The sequence below is a fragment of the Ranitomeya variabilis genome, chromosome 2 (genome assembly GCF_051348905.1).
Source record: "Ranitomeya variabilis isolate aRanVar5 chromosome 2, aRanVar5.hap1, whole genome shotgun sequence".
Lineage (NCBI taxonomy): Eukaryota > Metazoa > Chordata > Amphibia > Anura > Dendrobatidae > Ranitomeya > Ranitomeya variabilis.
Genome location: NC_135233.1, coordinates 1111370022 through 1111382048, shown reverse-complemented (window position 1 = coordinate 1111382048; position 12027 = coordinate 1111370022). Strand labels below are relative to the sequence as shown.

General features: G+C 49.5%; 1 protein-coding gene across 1 annotated transcript in view; it reads left to right on the top strand.

The window, feature by feature from the left end:
* The window catches only part of SNX17 (sorting nexin 17), a 78043-nt gene that overhangs the window by 21832 nt on the left and 44184 nt on the right, over positions 1-12027 (top strand). Inside the window, exons 7-13 of the mRNA XM_077291991.1 lie at positions 1398-1488; positions 2142-2229; positions 2485-2554; positions 2794-2886; positions 2970-3173; positions 6925-7041; positions 7900-7977. Coding sequence (XP_077148106.1) covers positions 1398-1488; positions 2142-2229; positions 2485-2554; positions 2794-2886; positions 2970-3173; positions 6925-7041; positions 7900-7977 — 741 coding nt within the window. The remainder of the gene's footprint in view (positions 1-1397; positions 1489-2141; positions 2230-2484; positions 2555-2793; positions 2887-2969; positions 3174-6924; positions 7042-7899; positions 7978-12027) is intronic.

Genomic DNA, 12027 nt, shown 5'->3' with positions numbered 1-12027 from the left:
ACCTAGCAGAGTAATGGCACACACATCATTCATCTTATATTGAAATTGGCTTTCTAATGATGCCACACTCGGATTAACTATTCCAAACGGTTCAGGAGAAATCCATTTTTCTGGTTCTTTTAGAGCTAGAGTTTAGCAAAAGGCACTGTAGCGAAGCTCTATCAAAGCACGTTCCGAATATGTATCTGTCATGTGAAGAAGCTAGGGAGAGTAGCCTGCTGGCGAGGAAAGGGAAGCCTAAGTGCAGCTTCGAAGGTAGCAGAAAGTTCTAGAAAGTCATGTGAATTAATAAGGAAAACCATTCGTCATTTTTACATTATCATGACGTGGTGACATCACTGTGACCTGTCTGATACTCTACTGTAGCCTCCTTCTGTTTGTGGTGACATCACGGTGACCTTTCTGATCCTCTCCTGAAGACTCCTGTCTGTGGTGACATCGCAGTGACCTTTCTGATGCTCTCCTGTAGCCTCCTCCTGTCTGTGGTGACATCATGGTGCCATGTCTGATACTCTCGTGTAGCCTTCTCCTGTCTGTGGTGACATCACGGTGACCTGTCTGATACTCTCCTGTAGCCTCCTCCTCCTGTCAGTGGTGACATGTCTGATTCTCTCCTATAGCCTCCTTCTGACTGACATCACCATGACTTTTCTGATACTCTCCTGTAGCCTCCTCCTGTCTGTGGTGACATCACGGTGACATGTGTGATACTGTCGTGTAGCCTCCTCTTGTCTGTGGTGACATCACGGTGACCTGTCTGATACTCTCCTGTAGCCTCTCCCTCCTGTCAGTGGTGAGAGCATGGTGACATGTCTGATGCTCTCCTGTAGCCTCCTTCTTACTGTGGTGACATCACGGTGACTTTTCTGATACTCTCCTGTAGCCTCCTCCTGTCTGTGGTGACATCGCAGTGACCTTTCTGATGCTCTCCTGTAGCCTCCTTCTTGCTGTGGTGACATCACGGTGACTTTTCTGATACTCTCCTGTAGCCTCCTCCTGTCTGTGGTGACATCGCAGTGACCTTTCTGATGCTCTCCTGTAGCCTCCTCCTCCTCTCTGTGGTGACATCATGGTGCCATGTCTGATACTCTCGTGTAGCCTTCTGTCTGTGGTGACATCACGGTGACCTGTCTGATACTCTTCTGTAGCCTCCTCCTGTCTGTTGACATCACGGTGACTTGTCTGATACTCTCCTGTAGCCTCCTCCTCCTGTCTTTGGTGTGATCACGGTGACATGTTTGATACTCTCATGTAGCCTCCTCCTCCTGTCTGTGGGGACATCACGGTGGCCTGTCTGATACACTCCTGTAGCCTTCTCCTCCTCCTCCTGTCAATGGTGACATCATGGTGACCTGTCTGATATTCTCCTGCCTGTTCTGTTTTTCTTGTATCCACAGGCTGTAGCCGCTAAGCTGGACCTGTCAGAGGAGCTGCTTGGATATTTCAGCCTCTACCTTATAAAAGATGGAGAAGACGGATCTTTTTCATGTGAGTAATTGTGTATGCATCCCAAACCTTGCTTGCTCGCTGCCCACTCCACATTTGCCTGTGGGGCCTCGCTTCCTCGCTGCCCTCTCCACACCTGCCTGCCGGGCCTCGCTGCCCTCTCCACGCCTGCCGAGCGTCGCTTGTTCGCTGCCCTCTCCACACTTGCCTCCCGGGCCTTGCTTGCTCGCTGCCCTCTCCACGCCTGCCTCCCGGGCCTCGCTTGCTCTCTGCCCTCTCCACGCCTGCCTGCCGGTCCTCGCTGCCCTCTCCACGCCTGCCTGCTGGGCCTTGCTTGCTCACTGCCCTCTCCACACCTGCCTGCTGGGTCTCACTTGCTCGCTGCACTCTCTACGCCTGCCTATTGGGCCTCGCTGCCCTCTCCACGCCTGCCTGCTGGGCCTTGCTTGCTCGCTGCCCTCTCTGTGCCTGCCGGGCCTTGCTTGCTCTCTCTGCCCTCTCCGTTCCTGCCTGCCGGGCCTTGCTTGCTCTCGCTGCCCTTTGTGCGCCGGCCAGGCCTCTTTTGCTCTCGCTGCCTTCTCCACACCTGCCTGCTAGCCTGGTTTTGCTCGCTCTCCCTTCCCTCTCCAGCTATCTACTGGCCCTTGCTTGCTCCAATCCCCCATTTCCTACAGGACTCACTGTTTTTGTTACAGTTGTCAGGAAGCTGCAGGAGTTTGAGCTTCCCTATGTGTCGGTCACCAGCTTGCGGAGCCGAGACCACAAGATCATCCTGAGGAAGAGGTCAGTGGGTAGAGGCCAGGGGTGGTGGGTGGAAGAGGATGGTGATGATGGTAGACGGCTGATTATGGGAGAAGGAAGATGATTGATGATGAGAGATGACTGGATACAGTTAATACAAGATGATAGTGATGATGATTTGGGAGATGACAAGACATGGGTGATGATGATAGAAGACAGATGAAGATCCTGAGAAATGGATGCTGGTGCTATTGCTGGTGCTGTTGTTCTTCATCTTTGAGGTTTCTTCCTTCGCAGTTACTGGGACTCGTCGTATGACGATGATGTTATGGAGAAGAGGGTGGGTCTGAACCTGCTGTACGCTCAGGTGTGTGCTGGGTTTATGGTCCTTTCTTCCTCACTTTATGCCCTCGGTGTGCGGGGTCTTCTGACTGGCACAGTGCTCTGAGGTGCAGCCCATCTCTCTAGGGTTTGTGGGGCATCCTGTACACATGGTAGAAGTGCTATACATACACAGGCTTGCATGTATATTATGGAGGGATAGAATGCGTACTCCACCTTCTAGATGTTTCCGTGAGGGTCACATGACCATGTTCTTCATCACAGGCTGTCAGCGACATTGATCGCGGCTGGGTGCAGGTCAACAAGGAGCAGCTGCGGCAACTCAAGTCTCTGCAGGAGAAAGTTTCAAAGAAAGAGGTAAGATGTGATGTGTGGGGGTCACTTAATTTTGTCTGTGCACTCCATGCAGTGGTGCTGATAAGGAGTGATGCCTCCTGCAGTTCATCCAGCTGGCGCAAACACTGAAGTACTATGGGCATCTGAAGTTTGAGCCGTGTATCACAGACTTCCCGGAGAAGGGCTGCCAAGTGATCGTGAGTGCCGGGAACAACGAGCTCAACTTCCAGGTGAAGCTCCCAAACGAACACATAAAGGAAGGCAGCTTCAAGGTGACGAGGATGCGGTGTTGGCGTGTCACATCATCGGTGAGTGCCGTCTGTGGTCAGACCCATGATATGATGCTTGGCAGTATCAGAACAGCAGGAGATGGGCAGGAGACAAACATGAGGGAGGTTGCCTGGTGTGATGTCTGAGCAGTGTCATCATCAACATCTGTAGTGCATGACCGAGGAGGTCGTGTCACATAACGTCTGAGCAGTGTCATGATATGTAGTGTATGACCAAGGAGGTCGTGTCCTGTGATGTCTGAGCAGTAACCTAATCATCTGTATTGTATGACCGAGGAGGTCGTGTCCTGTGACTTCTGAGCAGTGTCATGATATGTAGTGTATGACCAAGGAGGTCGTATCACGTGATGTCTGAGCAGTAACCTAATCATCTGTAGTGTATGACCGAGGAGGTCGTGTCCTGTGACTTCTGAGCAGTGTCATGATATGTAGTGTATGACCAAGGAGGTCGTATCACGTGATGTCTGAGCAGTAACCTAATCATCTGTAGTGTATGACCGAGGAGGTCGTGTCCTGTGATGTCTGAGCAGTGACCTCATCATCTGTAGTGTATGACCGAGGAGGTTATGTCCTGTGACGTCTGAGCAGTGACATCATCATCTGTAGTGTATGACCGAGGAGGTCGTGTCTTGTGACCACTCAGCAGTGACCTCATCATCTGTAGTGTATGACTGAGGAGGTCGTGTCATGTGACGTCTGAGCAGTAGCCCCATCATCTGTAGTGTATGACTGAGGAGGTCGTGTCCTGTGACCACTCAGCAGTGACCTCATCATCTGTAGTGTATGACTGAGGAGGTCGTGTCATGTGACGTCTGAGCAGTAGCCTCATCATCTGTAGTGTATGACTGAGGAGGTCGTGTCCTGTGACCACTCAGCAGTGACCTCATCATCTGTAGTGTATGACTGAGGAGGTCGTGTCATGTGACGTCTGAGCAGTGACATCATCATCTGTAGTGTATGACTGAGGAGGTCGTGTCCTGTGACCACTCAGCAGTGACCTCATCATCTGTAGTGTATGACTGAGGAGGTCGTGTCCTGTGATGTCTGAGCAGTAACCTAATCATCTGTAGTGTATGACCGAGGAGGTCGTGTCCTGTGATGTCTGAGCAGTGACCTCATCATCTGTAGTGTATGACTGAGGAGGTCGTGTCCTGTGATGTCTGAGCAGTAACCTCATCATCTGTAGTGTATGACCGAGGAGGTCGTGTCCTGTGACTTCTGAGCAGTGTCATGATATGTAGTGTATGACTGAGGAGGTCGTGTCCTGTGATGTCTGAGCAGTAACCTAATCATCTGTAGTGTATGACCGAGGAGGTCGTGTCCTGTGATGTCTGAGCAGTAACCTAATCATCTGTAGTGTATGACTGAGGAGGTCGTGTCTTGTGACCACTCAGCAGTGACCTCATCATCTGTAGTGTATGACTGAGGAGGTCGTGTCATGTGACGTCTGAGCAGTAGCCCCATCATCTGTAGTGTATGACTGAGGAGGTCGTGTCCTGTGACCACTCAGCAGTGACCTCATCATCTGTAGTGTATGACTGAGGAGGTCGTGTCATGTGACGTCTGAGCAGTAGCCTCATCATCTGTAGTGTATGACTGAGGAGGTCGTGTCATGTGACCACTCAGCAGTGACCTCATCATCTGTAGTGTATGACTGAGGAGGTCGTGTCATGTGACGTCTGAGCAGTGACATCATCATCTGTAGTGTATGACTGAGGAGGTCGTGTCCTGTGACCACTCAGCAGTGACCTCATCATCTGTAGTGTATGACTGAGGAGGTCGTGTCCTGTGATGTCTGAGCAGTAACCTCATCATCTGTAGTGTATGACCGAGGAGGTCGTGTCCTGTGACTTCTGAGCAGTGTCATGATATGTAGTGTATGACTGAGGAGGTCGTGTCCTGTGATGTCTGAGCAGTAACCTAATCATCTGTAGTGTATGACCGAGGAGGTCGTGTCCTGTGATGTCTGAGCAGTGACCTCATCATCTGTAGTGTATGACTGAGGAGGTCGTGTCATGTGACCACTCAGCAGTGACCTCATCATCTGTAGTGTATGACTGAGGAGGTCGTGTCCTGTGATGTCTGAGCAGTGACCTCATCATCTGTAGTGTATGACTGAGGAGGTCGTGTCTTGTGACCACTCAGCAGTGACCTCATCATCTGTAGTGTATGACTGAGGAGGTCGTGTCATGTGACGTCTGAGCAGTAGCCCCATCATCTGTAGTGTATGACTGAGGAGGTCGTGTCATGTGACCACTCAGCAGTGACCTCATCATCTGTAGTGTATGACTGAGGAGGTCGTGTCCTGTGATGTCTGAGCAGTGACCTCATCATCTGTAGTGTATGACTGAGGAGGTCGTGTCTTGTGACCACTCAGCAGTGACCTCATCATCTGTAGTGTATGACTGAGGAGGTCGTGTCATGTGACGTCTGAGCAGTAGCCCCATCATCTGTAGTGTATGACTGAGGAGGTCGTGTCCTGTGACCACTCAGCAGTGACCTCATCATCTGTAGTGTATGACTGAGGAGGTCGTGTCATGTGACGTCTGAGCAGTAGCCTCATCATCTGTAGTGTATGACTGAGGAGGTCGTGTCCTGTGACCACTCAGCAGTGACCTCATCATCTGTAGTGTATGACTGAGGAGGTCGTGTCATGTGACGTCTGAGCAGTGACCTCATCATCTGTAGTGTATGACTGAGGAGGTCGTGTCCTGTGATGTCTGAGCAGTAACCTCATCATCTGTAGTGTATGACCGAGGAGGTCGTGTCCTGTGACTTCTGAGCAGTGTCATGATATGTAGTGTATGACCAAGGAGGTCGTGTCCTGTGATGTCTGAGCAGTAACCTAATCATCTGTAGTGTATGACTGAGGAGGTCGTGTCATGTGACGTCTGAGCAGTAGCCCCATCATCTGTAGTGTATGACTGAGGAGGTCGTGTCATGTGACGTCTGAGCAGTAGCCTCATCATCTGTAGTGTATGACTGAGGAGGTCGTGTCCTGTGACCACTCAGCAGTGACCTCATCATCTGTAGTGTATGACTGAGGAGGTCGTGTCATGTGACGTCTGAGCAGTAGCCTCATCATCTGTAGTGTATGACCGAGGAGGTCGAGTCATGTGACCACTCAGCAGTGACCTCATCATCTGTAGTGTATGACTGAGGAGGTCGTGTCATGTGACGTCTGAGCAGTAGCCTCATCATCTGTAGTGTATGACTGAGGAGGTCGTGTCCTGTGACCACTCAGCAGTGACCTCATCATCTGTAGTGTATGACTGAGGAGGTCGTGTCCTGTGATGTCTGAGCAGTAGCCTCATCATCTGTAGTGTATGACTGAGGAGGTCGTGTCCTGTGATGTCTGAGCAGTGACATCATCATCTGTAGTGTATGACCGAGGAGGTCGTGTCTTGTGACCACTCAGCAGTGACCTCATCATCTGTAGTGTATGACTGAGGAGGTCGTGTCATGTGACGTCTGAGCAGTAGCCCCATCATCTGTAGTGTATGACTGAGGAGGTCGTGTCATGTGACGTCTGAGCAGTAGCCCCATCATCTGTAGTGTATGACTGAGGAGGTCGTGTCATGTGACGTCTGAGCAGTAGCCTCATCATCTGTAGTGTATGACTGAGGAGGTCGTGTCCTGTGACCACTCAGCAGTGACCTCATCGTCTGTATTGAATGACCGTATAGGACACTGCTCCCGCCGCTATGCTGCAGTCGCACGTATTGTCAGTGTGCTCTCCATGCGCTCAGTTGACGCTATTTGTACACAGGTTCCATTGAGCAATGGCACCGGGAGCCCCAACAAGTCAGAGGCTCGTCTGGAGCTGGCCTTTGAATATCTGATGAGTAAAGATCGCCTGCAGTGGATCACCATCTCCAGCCCGCAGGTGACGCTTCTTAGTGGCAGCATATCCACAGCTATCACTACCAGCACGGACACGAGATACTGACAACATATCCACAGCTGTCTCACCAGCACAGACATGAGATACTGGCAGCATATCCACAGCTGTCACCACCATCACGGACATGAGATACTGGCAGCATATCCACAGCTGTCACGTCAGCACAGACATGAGATACTAGCAGCATATCCACAGCTGTCACCACCAGCACAGACACGAGGTACTGGCAGTATATCCACAGCTGTCACGTCAGCACAGACACGAGATACTGGCAGCATATCCACAGCTGTCACCACCAGCCCGGATACGAGATACTGGCAACATATCCACAGCTGTCTCACGAGCACAGACATGAGATACTGGCAGCATATCCACAGCTGTCACCACCATCACGGACATGAGATACTGGCAGCATATCCACAGCTGTCACGTCAGCACAGACATGAGATACTAGCAGCATATCCACAGCTGTCACCACCAGCACAGACACGAGGTACTGGCAGTATATCCACAGCTGTCACGTCAGCACAGACACGAGATACTGGCAGCATATCCACAGCTGTCACCACCAGCCCAGACACGAGATACTGGCAACATATCCAAAGCTGTCACCACATGTACAGCACAGACACAATATACTGGCAGCATATCCAGAGCTGTCACCATGGAGGGCATCATCCCAGTCACCCCTGGAGTAACCCGCTACTTCAGGCCTGCATTTGGGCTTCTGTCCATTGGAACTAGTGAGCTTCTCGCTGTAATGGGAGATCATTCAGGGATCTGGGGTAATCAGATCTGTTTCTTCACCCCGGTCTAACCCTGCCTGTTCCTCCTCCTCAGGCCATCATGATGAGCATCTGTTTGCAGTCCATGGTGGATGAGCTGATGGTCAAGAAATCTGGAGGAAGCATAAAAAAGGTAAGAATTAAGCGGCCTGTAGTGTATAGGTGAAACGGGCCATGTACAGGAGTCACCACTGTATGTCACAGATGAGACCTACCATATGTATTACTTGTATAGTAAAAGGTAGGATTCTAACTCACCAAGGAGTTTAGCTCCTGAGCTTCGTATACTAAAATAATTCTGGATAAACTAAGGACAAAGAGTCCATACTATGTGTAGCATCATCAAGGGCTAAAGTGTGCAGAAAGTCTGAAGAAGACCCTGGCTTGGAAAGCCATAGTGTTGGACTGTGAAGATCCAGGTGTGGGAAGCCCAAGTGTTGGGCTGTGAAGATCCAGGTGTGGGAAGCCCAAGTGTTGGGCTGTAAAGATCCAGGCGTGGGAAGCCCAAGTGTTGGGCTGTAAAGATCCAGGCGTGGGGTTGCCCAAGTGTTGGACTGTGTAGATCCAGGCGTGGAAAGCCCAAGTGTTGGGCTGTGATGATCCACACGTGGGAAACCCAAGTGTTTGACTGTGAAGATCCAGGCGTGGGAAGCCCAAGTGTTGGACAGTGATGATCCAGGCGTGGGAAGCCCAAGAGTTGGGCAGTGGAGATCCAGGCGTGGGAAGCCCAAGTGTTTGGCTGTGAAGATCTAGGCTTGGGATTCTCAAGTGTTGGGCTGTGAAGATCCAAGCGTGAGTCACCCAAGTGTTGGGCTGTGAAGATCCAGGTGTGGGAAGCCCAAGTGTTGGACTGTGAAGATCCAGGCGTGGAATGCCTAAGTGTTGGGCTGTGAAGATCCAGATGTGGGAAACCCAAGTGTTGGGCTGAGAAGATCCAATTGTGTGAAGCCCAAGTATTGGGCCGTGAAGATCCAGGCGTGGAACGCTCAAGTGTTGGGCTGTGAAGATTCAGGCGTGAGTCGCCCAAGTGTTGGGCTGTGAAGATCCAGGCATGGGACGCCCAAGTATTAGACTGTGAAGATCCAGACGTGAGTCGCCCAAGTGTTGGGCTGTGAAGATTCAGGCAGGGGACGCCCAAGTGTTGGACTCTGAAGATCCAGGCGGGGATGCCCAAGTGTTGGACAACAGATGGCAGTAGTAATTCCCTGGCACTTTGATAGTTTTGGTAGTTTAGTCCTTGACCTTGAGCAGCCATAACACACGAATGTGAGTTACCCTCGCAAATTGTTGTTCATGTAAATCTCCTGAGGTCATGCCAGCTGTAAAGTTTGACCTTGTGTGATGATGCGAAAGCTCTTCGGCATTGGAGATGGTCACCTGGAGAGGTGATCATAAAGAGCCTTATGAGATCAATAATAAAGAAGCTCTTTGTAATCAATTCGATCTGGAAAGACCTGATTGGAAGGTAGATGACACCATGTTCGCAGATAGTTGAAGATGACCGGGGGAAGAGATGAGATGTGTGAGGAAGGTGAGCTTTAATCCTGTAAAAGTGGTCACGGAATAATTGTTGATTATTGTGAGGGGCTGTGTAATCATCACTTGTGGTTCTACACATAGCAGTGTGTTCTGCTGGAAGTGACCAGGCAGAAGCCACTAGGTGTTACCTCCGTGTGCGGTGCCGTTCTTCCTGAGCGGCTGCTGAGACAGATCATTGGGGTGGTGAAGGGCAGGTTACTGCTTGGGACCACCTAGGGATGGTAGTTATGTGCCCTGGCAGCCGGCCATTGCTGGTGAGGGGCACAGTTAACCCTTACTGCTTGGCTGACCTATTATTTTGGGGGGGTTAACACTAACAAAAGCATCTCCACCAGAGACGTTTGGATCCTTGGACATTACTGTACCTGTAGGCTCGGCTCACATTCAGTCCGAGCTCTGTGCTGAGCCAAGCATTGTGGTTTCCAACTAATTACCCTCAAAACTGGATTCCTATGGAGCAGCTAACAGCAGTATGTGTGATGGGGGTAGAGCCAGGTATCGTTCACGCTCTATGGCCTTGGTTCTGGCGGTGTCCCGGCTGTATTAGGAAGACACAATATTGTGTGGACGTTGCCTAAAAAGACGGAAGGAAAATAGAATCCAGAGTGACACCTGCTCCACTTCATGGACCGTCCGCTGCTCAGCTTGAACCTGCAGAGCATGTGCAAATGTGAACCAGGCCTCACTGTAACCTTCTCCAGTTTAGATTTTGGTTTCTGACAGTCAATTCTGACAGTCAATTCAGGTAGAAGGCCAGTTGACCGGAGGGTCACAACCTGGCTTCTCCAAACATCTCCTTGGAGCCAGGCGACCAGTGAGTCTCATTCTTGGTTTTCACAAATGTATCGAGGTTTCAGCGATGGTCAATGGAGCAGATTGTATTCTTCCAGCCGGGGCCGAGGTCCCCTATGCTGGCATATTGTAGAATGACAAATCTGTGTCCCTCGTGATGGAGCCTTGACGTCTTGGCTGCTGTCCTGCAGAGAGTCTCTGGTTCTTTGGATCTCTGGATCTCTTGGCTGTCTGGAGGCATCGCTCCTTAATTGTCCTTCAAACCCGCCTTCTAAGGTAAAGGGGAAGAATAGTCCTCTATTTGCATGGTATTTTGGTATGCTATTTTCCTCCTCTGTTTTGCAAGTCAACAAACTGGCCTGGACAATGTGTAATCCGTATATCAGCAAACATCATTGTTCAGTGACTCTGCATGAAAGAAGAGTCAACATTTCAGACTCTTTCCCAACTGAAGAAAAATCAAATAAATTAAAAAGTCAACATATAGGTAACAGTCTATTCTTCCTGACTTACTGAAAATAGATGTCTGGTTAATTAAGATAAATTCCTGTGTCTCCACACCATAACTTTTTTTAATTTTTCCGTCCACATATCCGTAGGAGGCTTGTTTCTTGCAGGACAAGTTGTACTTTACAGTGACTCCATTTATTTTATCGTTTGATGTACTGGAAAGCGGGAAATAAATTCAATGTGCAGCAAAGAAAAGAGCAATTCCACCATTGTTTCTTGAGTCTTTTATTTACCATGTTCACTGTATTGTAAAACTCACCTCCCAGTATGATTCTGCAGTTCTCCAGGTCACTACAAGTCTGCAGATGCCAAACATGTTTAGTTGGGGGGAGGGGTGTTAAGTGATTTTTTTTTTTTTGCTTTTTTTTTTTATAATTTGTTTTAGAAATTCTGGAGGTTTTTTTCCCCACTTATGGACCCATATTTTGAGAGCCATAACACTTTCATTTTTTGGGATCTGGGGCTAGTGAGAGCTTGTTTTTTTCCACCCTGAGCTGATGTTTTTATTGGTACCATTTTGAGGACGATACAATGTTTTGATCGCCCGTTATTGCATTTTATTACAGTGTTGCGGTGCCTGAAAAAGTGTAATTCTGGCGTGTTTTTTTTCTCATTAGGTCGTTTACCATTTGTATTAATTCCATTTTATATTTATATATTGATATTTATAGTAGAAGCGATCACACGATCCCAGGCTCAAGTCCCCTAAGGGGACTATTGGATATATAATTTTTTTTATATATATATTTCTAAAAATATTGTTTTTTCTTTTCACTGTAGTGAATAGTTCCCTTAGGGGACTTGATCATGGGATCGTGTGATCGCTTCTATTATAAATCTCAATACTATAATGCTGCTGGATGTAGCAAAAATGATTGTCTGCTATGAACGGCAGCTGCAGGCCGGCCTTCACAGGAGCACCGGAATGACAAACGGGGGTGTTCAGCAGTCCCTGGCTGTCATGGAAACTGATGTGCCCATGTGATCACATCACAGACCACCAACGTGCGCATAGAATAATGCACCTCCTGCCGGCACACTGTTAATGCCGGTGTCAGAGATTGATAGCAGCATTTAAAGGGACTCTGTGACTGTTTCTGTCACCACTGGCAGCATATCCACAGCTGTCAACACCACATGTGCAGCACAGACACAAGATACTGGCAGCATATCCACTGCTGTCACCACCACATGTGCAGCACAGACACAAGATACTGGCAGCATATCCACAGCTGTCACCACATGTGCAGCACAGACACAAGATACTGGCAGCATATCCACAGCTGTCACCACATGTGCAGCACAGACACAAGATACTGGCAGCATATCCACAGCTGTCACC